At 34.2% G+C, this 13757-nt stretch overlaps 1 protein-coding gene across 3 annotated transcripts in view; it reads left to right on the forward strand.

Annotated features, from left to right (window-relative positions):
- LOC142349327 (uncharacterized) overlaps positions 1–6013 on the forward strand; it is a 27165-nt gene extending 21152 nt beyond the window's left edge. For all 3 annotated transcript variants that reach the window (XM_075400803.1, XM_075400802.1, XM_075400801.1), the window contains exons 7-8: positions 4489–4849; positions 5682–6013. In XM_075400803.1, coding sequence (XP_075256918.1) covers positions 4489–4849; positions 5682–5812 — 492 coding nt within the window. In that variant the 3' untranslated portion in view covers positions 5813–6013. The remainder of the gene's footprint in view (positions 1–4488; positions 4850–5681) is intronic.
- The last annotated feature ends 7744 nt before the right edge of the window (positions 6014–13757 follow it).

Consider the following 13757-nt stretch of genomic DNA (forward strand, 5'->3'; position numbering starts at 1 on the left):
TGGAACTGTGAACTGGATCTGTGACGAGTGTTCGAAGCTAAGTATTAAAAATCTTGTGCTACAATTGAATCTCAAATTGCAAAAGCTCGATAAAATTGAATCGGATGTGACTGAAGTGAAACAAGCACTGATTGAATCACATGATAAAGATGTTTTCACTGTCTGCACTGGAAATGAGATGGTAGAAGCTCCGTCTAACCCTTGGCATAAACCATCCTATGCTCAGAAAGTAATTGAAACAAATCCCGCAAGAAACATCCTTGGTATTCACAAAAACAGAAGGGATAGCGCCTTCTCCGTAACCAGTGACAGATCCAAAAAACGGAAGCGGTCTGTAAATGAGGTGGCTGTATTTCAAGGCAATAAAACAAATGCGACATTCCAAGGAGTTCAACCTAAGCTGAAGTTGCCACCACGCAAACATTACTTCGTTAGCCGGGTTCCGGTAACAGTTGATACAGACTCTCTTCTCAAGTACTGTAATGACCAAAACTTGAATCCATTAGCGTGCAGAGAACTGCCGAGTCGGAACCAACAAGTGAAGTCTTTTCACATTATTTTCCCTGATGATAAAACGGAGCTTGTGGAGTGTAGTGACACCTGGCCAGAGAATATAATCTTGCGCAGGTATTTCCTGAACGATGAGGCACGAGCTTGGTTGAAGACTGTGAATTCTGGGCAGCAAGTAACTACAAATTGACTAAATACATACTCGGTCAAGGGCTGTCTTTGGAATGCCAGGTCCATATGCAACAAGTTTGAGCTTTTACATCAATATTTGATGCTGAATAACTTTGCGTTCTTGGCTATCACTGAAACCTGGATATCAGAATCAACGAAGCACTGTATTGATTTGATAGCTGGCCGTAAATATTCTTCGTTTCACGTCTTTCGTACACGCTCACGTGGTGGTGGAATTACTCTTTTCCTGAAAAACAAATTCAAAGCGAAAGTTATTAATTCTTCGGTTTCTCCGCATTTGGAATTTCTATCTCTTGGAATAACGTTCTATCGCAAAACGTTTCTTTTTATCATTATTTATCGACCTCCTTCTGGATCAATAACTTCTTTTTTCGACCAGTTTTCCGACCAAGTTTCCAAGTACCTACCTCAATATTTTAATTGTTTTATCTTAGGTGACTTCAATATCCCGTAGAACAAGAACGGTTCATTTCAGCTGAAATTCAACTCTCTCCTTGAAGAGTTTGGTTTATGCTGCTGTCCTAGTGAAGCAACGTCAGTAAATGGCAACATACTGGATCTAGTAATAACGAACAGAGAAATTTCAGTTGACATATTTCTGGACAAAAGTCTGCCCTCGGATCACTTTGCTCTATTATTCGACTTTGAAATTGAACGACCTGTGAAAGAGACAAAGTACAGGATGGGTTATCATTGGAAATCTGTCAACGATTATGAATACGCTGAGATTTTTAATGATGTGTTTCATAGTGCCCTCTCTGGAATTAATGGTAATACTTCTGCAGAAATTATCGATGGAGTATTTGATATTGTTCACAATAAGCTTGCCACAGCTAGGGATCAAATTGTTCCTTTTAAACGTTTTCTAGTGCACACCGATTGCCCTCGCTATTTTGATTCTGAATGTGTCAAAGCCAAGCGCCGAAAAAGAAAGTTGGAGAGAACCTTGAAAAAATATCCATCAACTGAGAATGAAGTTCGTTTTGAGTCTCACTTGTATTTTTACAGAGATCTTCTAAAGGAAAAACGAGATGGGTTTCTTTCAAAACGTCTCCAAAATGAATCTAGCAAATTGAGATACCTCACTTTTGATGAATTGTTCAAAAGATAAATCAACAAACTCCCCAATTACCAGAATCCCATAGTTTTATCCCGGGACTTCAATGAATTTTTCCAGCAGAAGGTTACGCGTCTTTTTCAGCGTTTTGACAACTCTATCCCATTTTTTGAACCTACATGTCAGCACCATTGGTCTGAATTTTCGTTACTGAGTCAATTGGAAGTTGAAAGAAGCCTTAATCATGTATCGAATTCTACAGCACCACATGATGTTGTACCAGCAGTTCGTTTGAAATTTTTAATAAATCGTTTCTCTGATACCTTCACGGAGCTTTTTAACTGTGTACTATCCCATGGAGTTTTCCCGAGTTCCTTGAAGCAGGGAGTTATAGTCCCTTTACACAAGAAAGATGATGAGAACGATCTTGGAAACTACCGACCGGTTACGAACACACTACTACTTTCTAAAATAATTGAACGTCATGTACTCTCTCAGATGAAATCATACTTCAACAAGAATGGATTATGGCCACGCTTCCAGTCAGCCTATCGCCAGAATCATTCAACGGAATCAAGTATTTTATATTGCCTGGAGAAAGTGTCTGAAATATTGAACAAAAAGAAACCTGCTGTTGTCATATCGCTGGATATGACCTCGGCATTTGATACAGTGAATCTGGACATTTTATTGATGATACTCAAAAACAAGTTTGGCTTCAATGGAATAGTTCTGAATTTTTTCGAAAGTTATTTGAAACATAGAAGCTCACAAGTCTTCAACAACAATTGTTTATCGGAAAGTTTAATCAGCACTTCTGGTGTCCCGCAAGGGTCTATTTTGGGCCCTTTGTTGTTTTCATTATATCTGACTCCGCTTTATACTTTGCTAGATGAAATGAATGTTTCATATCATTTTTACGCAGATGATTGTCAGTTGATGTTTGACTATGAACAAGGAAGAGATGAGATCGACAATGTGCTTCAGTGTACCATTGGAATGATGAAAAAGTTGAAACTTGTCAACAACCAGAATAAAACTGATATCATTTTTCTCAGTAACCGCAAGTCCAGTTTCAAACCTCCTGAAAAGCTTGTCCTATTTGGAACTGAACTACTGATAAAAAGTTCTGTGAAAATTTTGGGAATACACTTTGACAGAAATCTTACCTTAGAAAAACAGGTCAACAAAGTCTGCCAACAGTGTTATATTCAATTTCGTAAATTGTATGCTGTTAAAAGGTTCATTGATATTAAACAACGCAAAGAACTTGTATCGTGCTTCATTTTACCATGCTTGGATTATTGCAATTTTATCTATACTAGACTGGATAAGCAGTTCATTCAAAAACTTCAAAAAGTTCAAAATTCAGCTGCAAAGTTCGTTTTCGGTTTATCAAAGTTTTCGTCTTCGAAGTCAGCTCTGAAAAAGTTACACTGGCTTCCCATTAAACAAAGGATTACTTTCAAGTTATTATGCAGTATGTTCAAAGTTGACCGAGCCATCGCTCCTATTTACTTGCGGGAACTTTTCGAAAGAAATGTGAATTCGGCATGCCCTTCCAGACAGAGGCTTTTTATGCTACCAAATTGTACTTCAGAAGCTGCTCGCAGATGTTTCAGGTTCCAAGGAGCCAAGGAATGGAATGAGTTGCCTGCGTACATTCGAATGGCAGAAACTCTGGAAGAATTCAAAAAGTTGCTGAAGACTCACCTTTTCTGTCAAGCCTTCTGATGATAAACAACCACTCTTGGGTTTGGAAAGAGTGGATAAGCCCTCGCCATCATCATCATCATCATCGTCATTTCAAAATCTTGAAAAATAACTCCACGTATTTATAGATCTTGCAAAAGAACTCTACGTCATTCAAGATGTTGTAAAATTACACTACGTTTTGTGAGATCTTTCAAAATAACCAACCATCATGTATGATCTTGCAAGATTATCCGAGAAAACTTCGTGAAAACTAGAGTGGCCTCATTTCACTTCCTGTTTACATTTATTCGATGCTTTTAAAAATTGTTTAAGAACTAAGATCTTGGTTAATTTTTCTTGCTTTTCTTGCCATCATACCAATGTGAAGATCTTACAATCTTGTTCTTATGTGATGTTTTCTTTCCAAATATCATATGCAAGATCTTGGTAAGGCTAATCATATTTTATCATCCATCTTAACAAGACTATCAGACATTTTAATTTATTGGGTTTTAGTTTTTTAGTTAACCCAATGAATTAAAAATGACTTATAGTCATGTTAAGATGCATGATAAAATCTGGTTAGCCTTACCAAGATTATGCCATGTTAATTGGCAGATATGAACAAGCTTGTAAGATCTTTGCAATGGTATGATGGCAAGATAAGCAAGAAAAATAAACAACAGCGCATATAACATCATGCAAAATCATAAGATTAAAGGAGAATTAATGAGATTTATCAGGAATAATCAAGAGTTATTAAAAAATGTTAGATCTATACGTCACGTTATTTTTTAACCAAAAATAAAGCCAAATTGTTCCAGTGTAATAAAATTTATTATGAGTGGAGGCAATCTTGGTTTGTAGGGATACAAACCTTAAACAGGACCGCCAACGGATTATCCCCATGAACAATCTATTTATTTTCCTTCACTTTTTTCCAATTTGAGACTTGGAGATTTAAATTTTATTATAACTCAAAGAAACGCTTTATTTGTGAAATCTCAGTTGACTGGAAAAGAACTTAAACCTAGACCCGAGAATACACGGCTGTTTACTCAATTCCACTCGGCATTGACAGAATTGTCGCACAAGCTCAAAATCCATTCAAATCTCTCGATTCTGTGAATGACAAAATAATCGAAAACTTCGAAAAAGCTTCAAGAAAACTGGACGATAAAATAGCAGAGCTGAAAGACAAACTGTCGAAACATATCGAGTCACAATGTAAAAATGTCGAGAAACGGTCAAATAACATAAGACACAGTGTTGAAGAGCATAAATTGAAGATGCAAGATTTCGTTGAGAAAATAGATGCGTTCGAAAATGTTTGGCCTTCTGGACGGTACTGTGTATTCGCACACAGGGATCGTCTAAAACCAAGATGCCCTGAAGGTTCTCTCTTTTTCTCTTTTCCTTCACGCTTTCCTTACAAACTTCTACAGGCACCGACCTTAGTCGAGGGGTCGAGCATATGAAAAGGCCAATAAAGTCGAGGTGGGGGGGGGGGGGGGGGGGTTCAGTAGTGGTCGCCGCTCACTGCTGAACTACTAAAGATACTTTACAAAGAAAGTGACTGCGAACTTACAGATTTCTTAAAATGATTAAGTGTAAGTAAAAATAGCCCGTTTTTACAATGTATCAACATTGTAAAAGTATAATGCCCATTATGTTGTTTGTATTTTTTCCGTTTGTGCCCCCCTAGCAGCTTAGTGGGAGTGCTTAGTGCTGTTTGAAAGCTTAGTGGGCTTTTTATCTTTTACGCCCCCCCCCCCCCAAGCGCACGTGCTATTTTTTTACAGAGTAACGTGCTATATAACAACATATAAGTTGTTTGCTGGGGGGCGTAGGGCATAAAAAACACCGGGGAAGGGGGGGGGGTTAAACAGAACAGTTCTAATTTTTTCAATTTTTTTTGAATTTCAAGACTCATGCATTGTTTCATTAGAAGATTTGCATTTTTCTCATTTGACTTCTCCCACATAATTAAGATATTTTCCGTTTGTGCCCCCCCCCCCCCAGGCTTAGTGGGTGCGTATTTTTTGCGTCCCAGACGCACGCGCCATATTATTACATAATGATTTACGATGTAATGACACGTTCTCTGTAACTGGGGGTGCAAAAAGTACTGGGGGTCACAAACGGAAAAGATCCAAAAATTTTAAACGGGAGGGGGATTTATCTTTTTTTGATAATTCATACGAAGGAAAAGGGAAATGTGTGAAAGGTCTACAACTGAAAGTGCCCACAATGGAGTTCCAAATGAAAAAATGTCAGTATCCCAAATTCAACTTCATGAATATGGAAGAAGATGGTGGCAAATATCATCTCAATTTTGCTACCTGTTGCAAAGAGTAAACAAAAACAAACAAAAACAAAACAAACAAATAGCAACGGAAGCGATGCTCGTACCAATTTGTGATTAAATAAAATAACAGCAAATTTGTGAACTCAAGTGGCGATATTTTGTGAGCGATGTTTTGTGAGAAAAATTGTTTCAATTTGTATTAATTATTAGTGTCATAATTAATTTATTTTGATTGAGTCTCGATAGACCCAGAAAAAAAAATTCTTAACTGTGGTTTTTTCGACAATTATCTTTTTAAGCTCTCGTTTGAAATTATATCTAAGTAAAATCCTTGAATTAAGGGTTCATTTTCAACAATTAAGAACGGAAAATATAACGGGTAAGCTATCAAGTGGAATTTTCTAACCGAGTTTTTTAATAGGTTAAACTTTTTTCCGGTAAATCAGACCTAAAATTTATTCACCCGAAACCGGTAAAACATCAGAACTTTTTTTCTATTGTGGCGTCCAAAAAACAATTAGCAAACCTAAAGTTCAAAGTATTTAGATAATAAAAAAACTATTGATTTTCAAGTGTGCGGCATTGAAGAGCATGTGTTTGTTTGAAATTGAAGTAAAATGACGAGACGGCCATTTTCAGCGCAATGCATTTAAACGAAAAAGAGCTCATAACAAGTCTGACATCTGTTTTGCTTGGTTTGAATCAAACAATTCAAAAACTGCCTTGGTCTAGAAGACAGTAAAACCGGTAATTTACAATTGAAAGGATGCAAACTAATTTTTACAACATACTTTCTGTGAAGGCATAATTTATCAAATCGTAACAAAATTATTACGTGGGTTAAGCAGAATTTTCATTGAAATCCAGATTGATAATTTTATAGCAGCTGTGAAAGTGTCATATCTAATTGTAAATCGCGTGAGTTATCAAGGAGGTCACCAATGCTCAGCTATGTTTTCAGTGACGAAGCTGTCAAGCTGCTCTTGATCAGCCACATAAGTAATTTCCCAGAAATCAATTCAAAAAAATTTTTCCTCATGTTTTTCAAAAGCGAGAGCAGAGATCATTTTGAGCGCCAAGGTCACTACATGAGTTTATGACACCATTTTTTTTTAAATTTATATTCTCCCATTTTCCTCAAAAAATTTGATTTAGTTCAAATAGCAACTCGGCAGCATTGAAGCTAAATTATGTTTTGAGCATCACTTTGAGCAAGTTCAAAACCAAGCAAAAAATCTTTGGGCGTGACTGTAAATCATCACTTAGCGAGCTGTAATTTTTTCCCGATTTTTTTGCAGGGGTAGCAAACAAACAAGCAGGTGCAAAACCGAAAATTATATATGAAGAGTGTAAATTTGATGGCTGTATTTAGCTGATAATTTAAACCTGTAGTTTTCGCAAGCGAAGATTTAGAACCTTCGAGAACTCCTTTCATGAACTCTGCGCAAAAATTGAAATATGGTACTAGTCATGTTTTGCGCCATCAGTCTGAAAACTTTTTAAACACATCGGGGATACAAAAATGCGGGACCCATATTTCATGAATTGACAATGTTTGCAATTTTTTTTTAAACGCTACACTGGTTGAAATTTGATGTTAAATTGAGTTCCGAAAGTAGTGCATTTTGTGTCAAAAAAAATTCGTTTAATGGTAAATTTGCAGAAGCTACGGTTGATGCGGACGTTAAATTTCCACTCAGGGCTTCGATTTCTTTTATAATTTTTCGTGTGGCTTGTTTTTCACAGGAAGTATTGTGAATTTTCTCACCGTTTGTGCAAATATTTTGACCATCTGGTGTAAATGGTGAAATGCAGGAATTGTATTTTTGATATCTTGAACAATTCCAGGCTGTGGTAAACTTAGTTACCTTTTTAACGTAAAACTCATGGCCTTCAACAATCAATATTTTTTTCGTTTTTTTTGTTTGAGGAAGGAACGGTGAACTTATGGTCGACCATTGCCTTGCTGGTTTCAGAATGCAATAAAAAAGGATACATTTCAGAGTTCCATTCTCTTTTTAATTGCTTTTATTTGCCCCATTAGAGACTAGATGAGATAACAAAATCGCCAATCGTTTTAGTTTTGCTTCTGACTTAATTTACAGATTAAGCTGTGAATGCTTTGATTGATGTGTGAAAAATTGTATTCCCATCTCATTCAGATCATCCCAATTTCGTTCTGTATTAATTAGACTAAAAATTAATTAAGACCTAACTTTCCTCAATTATAAGAAGCTTAAAATCGGGTGGAAACAATATAGTGGCTAGATCATTTTGGTTTTAAATTATAAAGGGGTTCAAAATTGTGTTTGAAAAATTCAACGCTAAAATTTAAGTTTAATAATCTGAAAAAGGAGCTGAACACATCAAACACAGTAAAAACTTAGAAGATTTTATACTTTTCTCTGTACATGCATTTCTATCAATGGTTAGGTTTATAATGACGGAATCAATTAATAAAAAAGATGTAGTTAAAAAAACTAATTGAAACAAAAAATCAAAAATTGTTTCCATTAGTCTCATTTGAGCGTAATCTAGGCTTAAAAAATGCAACTACAATAGCTATGACAATAAAAAAAATAAATTAGGCTTTCAAATTTTGCAACATAGCATCCAACATAATAAAATCCAACATAATAAAATTCAGAGTATACAACATAATAAAATTCATCAATATTACCCAAAAATAGTTGCGACTTTTTCCACTTCATAATATTAAGCATTTATTTCTTCAATTAAAATAGCGGTATTGCGGCAGAAAAAGGTAGGAAAACCGTAGTTTTTGGTTCGAAAAATTAATTATTTTGGCAGGTTGATCTTTTTTTTAGTTTTTGGGCAATAAAAAAGATTTGTGATGGTCTTCTCAAGTTGCGCGGAACATATCAATTAATTAACAAAACGCATCAGTTTGACAAAGGCGTTTCCTGGTTTGCTGAGAGATGAGATCAAGATTGCTTTTTTTCAGTTTGTTAGATTGTTGTTCTAATTTTTTCGAGGACGAAAATATCTTTCGTTTTATTCTACAACACAAAAAAAAGCAGAATTTAGTAATGCAAAGCAGTTCAAATTGCTTTTTTCCAGGAAAACTGCAAAAACTTGTTTCAGAAAATTAATGGTGGCAAACAAAACTCTCTTTGAGTTTCAGCAAAAAAGCATACTTGGGCCAAAAAAACTCATCCTAACAGATAACATTTTCCTTAAAATATAGAGGAATTGATTCCTTATCTTACTTTTTTAGTTAGTGTGTGTTGATCCTGTTTTCAATACGCTGATTATTTTACTTGACATAATCTTAAAGGGTTAGTTTGGACAATCGCTTTTGTCAGAGGTTTGAAGAAACTGTGCGCCTTCTCAAAGGAATTAAAATAACTTTGCGCTCGATCGGCTGATTGGAACTAAATTATGAAAATGTTCGGTTCTTAATGCTCAAAAAGTGCCAAAAAGTTATGTGTTTTTAGCCTCCAATACTATGAATTACAGAAAAGAGGCTGTTTCAAACGTGTTTTGTAATTTTGTCGGTATCCTTTATATCAAAACCTTGTCCCTTTATTTTGTATTCTTCAAATTCGTTTTCAAATTCCTATCCAATACATCAACTAGTATTATAGTATATCAGAACATTGTCTTTTTATGCCAATCAAAACTGCATTAATGTAAAGGAACTCTCTTGTGACCGCAATTCTGCATAATTACTTCTATCATTTTTATTACTTAGAAGAAAATTGTTAGCTATTCTCGCGTTTTGATGTTGCTCTTTTTTGATAAGAAGATTGAAATTTCAGTTAGAAGCGATAGAGAGGTATCAAAAAACAGACTTTTGTAGATACCTATATGTAATTTTTAATTCTTTATTGTTAACAGTCAATATACTGTCAATTTTGCTTTTCATAAATTTGACTTTTTAAATTGTTCAATTCAAAGTCAGATACATTTTGTGTTTCAAACTTTTATTTTTGTTTTTATTTGTATTATTTTCCAGAGAGGCAATTTGCAAGTCAAAAATTCTCTAAAAATTTTTATTTGAATATTATTTCTCCAGCCCAATTAAGATCTGAAGGAGAAGATTCTCAGTGAGTTTGTTTTGGTGGATACAAAAGGTGTTCTGGTGTTCGGAATCCCTATTGTAATATACCGACTTCTTGAGTAGCTGCAGTTTTCATTAAAACAATTAAATTATTATCTCTATATGAAAACTTCATCATTTCTCTAAACACACTGTGAAAAGATCTGAATAAAAAAATGCGAAACGACTGGTAGGCTGAATAAGTTCGATAACAAAGATTTCACCGAAAATTTTCAAATTACAAAGGAATTAATTAGGGAATACGTATCAATCAAGTTGAACAAGGAGTGGAAATTTCATCGTTACAGCAGATTGATATGCAAGAGGATTCCAAAAATACAAAAATCAATTCGAAGAAACAATGGATCTGAACGTATACTTTTTGTGTCAAAAATGATTCCTTCAAAAAAAGTTTAGGCAATCACTTGTCTCCTTAAGTTACGTGTCTTCAAAATGTCTCATGGATCCAAGATTTTTGGCTGGCTTCCAAACAAAGAACACATTTGCAAGTAAAGCGACAAATTTCAGCTACCATTACCAATTATTCCAATTTTTTCCAATGTACCAAAAACTCTTCAGTGTGTACCAAATATCTGATATCTGTTTCAATTTTTGTGATATTGTGATTTGTGATATTGTGTGATTGATGAACCGAAATAAATAAATTAATAAATAATTGAACTAAGAATAAGTATACATACATATATATATATATATATATATATATATATATATATATATATATAATATATATGCTTATATATATATATATATATATATATATATATATATATATATATATATATATATAAAAGTTCAGAATAAATTACCGTGGGTATAGTACTTACATCGTTTCGATTCTATTTTGAACAATTGGAGAGGGGCTATAATTGAAAGACTCGGGATTTTTACTTCAATACAATGGTATATATATTTTGTATATAGAAATGCAAAAAGATTGCTAATTGTCTGTCTTTTTTGCAGTTTTTCAATGTCGGCAGTAGTTGACCAGTAGCTAATGTAGTATTACGAGAGCCGTTACAAATGAGCGGATAATTAATCCCGCATTAGAGCGAACGTATTTAGGCGCTAATTAACCATTCTTTCGCCGCGCGCTAAACAAACTAACGCTTATTAAGACTACCAGTACACAAGTACTTAAACAACTCAGTTCGACTTATTTAAATAACACAACTTTAGGCCTGGATCTCCTCGCTTATATCCAGGATAGAAAATGTACATTGTTGAACGTAGGCGGCCTGTAAAACCACAGTTTCTTTTGATTTAAATTACTTCTGCTTTTGACAGTTGCAATGCAGATCTTTCCCCCCAAGTTCAATAAAGATGAAGCAGATTGCTTCAGGGGAAAAGACAATAGAGTCTCATAAAAAGCCCCCAAGAAAACCATAATTGTTGCGGTTTTAGAAGAGGGGAAAAGCAGAAAACAGGCGCCTACGAAATCAATAATTGATGCTCTCAGCTTTTTAGATTTTTATTATTTTTTAGAGTTTCAATAATTTTTCCGTGAGATAAAAAAGAGTTAATTCTCTTGCCTTCTCGGCCAATAGGAAAATTAAGAAGCACCTCACTATGAACGTGAGTTTGTGATTCGCTCCCTATCGGCCCAAACGGAGCTGAGAGGAATTAATTGTTTCTCTCAGCGAAGTGGGACGGAATAAAATTAGAGAGACAAATAACAGAGCCAGCGACGAGCAGCAGACAACTGCTTCATTTTTCTTGCAAAATAAATTCCTAAATTTAAACAGAAATTTTAGTAAAGATTTCCAACTCAGCAAATTTTCCAACAGAACATACTTGTGAGAAATCAACTGGAAGAAGTTTTCAACGACACAATCATTTAACAACAACACAATCGAGTAACAGCTCAACCCGGTTTAATACTACTCAGTGTAAGCTTGTTCATTTAAACTATCTATTTAATTAATTGAACTTTTCAGCCCCCCAACTACTTTAAATTGAGACTTATAGCACAGACAGGTCTTAGGCATATATCTTTGCCTTCGATTTGTTATATCTTTTATCAAGTTTGACTGGCATACATAAAGAGATCCCGTATTGTGTGATCTGTAGCAGCCCAGCCAAATTTGATAACTGGTGCGCCCAGAGGAAAGAATCACGCCTGAATTTTTGTTTTTCTATCCGATCGGATTAAAATAGTAAAATAACCACTAGCACAGAAGTGAAAGCACACTAATAGACAAACAAATAGAGTAATATATATCAAATTTACGGCCGAAATACAGTAAATTTACATTAAAATAGTAACAGGCAACTGATTCTTTGCTCTTGTAAAATTGTTCTGACCCGGGTGGGGGTAATCTATGTCCAGTTTTTAGTTTATTTATATAACAATTGAAGTACTTTTACATTTTATAGTCAAAATTTAACCAAAAATCATCCCCCCAAAACCTATTTAGCCTAATTTTCACCCAATTTTCATCAAATTTATGGTTAAATTTTAGTATTTACACCTTAAATAACCGAAATTCAACCAGATTTTATCCCCCCAAAACATATTTAATTTGATTTTAACCCAATTTTCACAAAATTTATGGTTGAATTTTAGTATTTTCACTCTAAATAATTGAAAGTTATACAAAATTCATCCCCCCATAACCTGTTTAGTCTATTTCTAACCCAATTTTGACCAAATTTATGGTTAAATTTTAGTATTTTCACTCTAAATAATCGGAATTTATACAGAATTTATCTCCACAAAACTTGTTTAGACTATTTCTGACCCAATTTGGACCAAATTTATGATTAAATTGTAGCATATACACTCCAAATAACCAAAAATTATCCAAATTTCACCGCCCCAACACCTAATTAAACTAAACTTTAGCCGATTTTCACCAAATTCACAGCAGAATTTTAGCATTTTCACACTAAATAGCCGATTTTTAACCAAAAATCATCCCCCCAAATCATATTTAGAGTAACATATGTCTAATTTTTACTGAATTTTTGACCAAAATATAGCATTTTCAAACAATTTAACGTAAATTTAACCAGAATTCATCCCCCCAATACGTGTTTAGTGTAATTTATATCTAATTTTCTACACATTTAAGCACACGTTGTTGCATTTTCACATTAATTAACCCAATTTTGGTTAAATTTAAGCCTTCCTTAATTGAATATTCACTCTGTTTTATCAATTCCTTGACCCGGGTGGGGTAATATTAATCAAATTTTAACCAAATAAACATCATTTTGACCTAAATTCTCAAATATTAACCAGATTTTAACAAAATTAACGTTACTTTTATCATAATTTAACGGATACTAATCACATTTAAGCCTTAAAAACATCATTCTTATTCAATTTTAACCAATATTACTCAAGAAAATAGCCATATTAACGTCATTTTTACACAAAATTAGTATATTTTAACCAAGTCTTTACCACATAAATCTCAATAAGGCTCAAATTTAACAAAGAATAACGGGTTTTAAACCAAATTTTATCCCCCCAACATAGATTATTAGCCTGAAAATAACATAAATTGATGAGAATTCCCCAATTTTAACCGGTTTCACAATAAAAATTTCACCAATAGAGGTTTTAAACAGTGCATGGACCAAACTGGAATAGTTATCGTAGAACATCTTAATCTAACAGCAATAGAAAACACTAGAAGGGGTAAAATAACACGGTTTATTTCTGACGGAATTACTTTCTTAGCTAAAAATCGGGGTGAGCTGTAGTATTACGAGAGCCGTTACAAATGAGCGGATAATTAATCCCGCATTAGAGCGAACGTATTTAGGCGCTAATTAACCATTCTTTCGCCGCGCGCTAAACAAACTAACGCTTATTAAGACTACCAGTACACAAGTACTTAAACAACTCAGTTCGACTTATTTAAATAACACAACTTTAGGCCTGGATCTCCTCGCTTATATCC

The sequence above is a fragment of the Convolutriloba macropyga genome, chromosome 11 (assembly GCF_964194025.1).
Source record: "Convolutriloba macropyga chromosome 11, txConMacr16.3, whole genome shotgun sequence".
Taxonomy (NCBI): Eukaryota; Metazoa; Xenacoelomorpha; order Acoela; family Convolutidae; genus Convolutriloba; species Convolutriloba macropyga.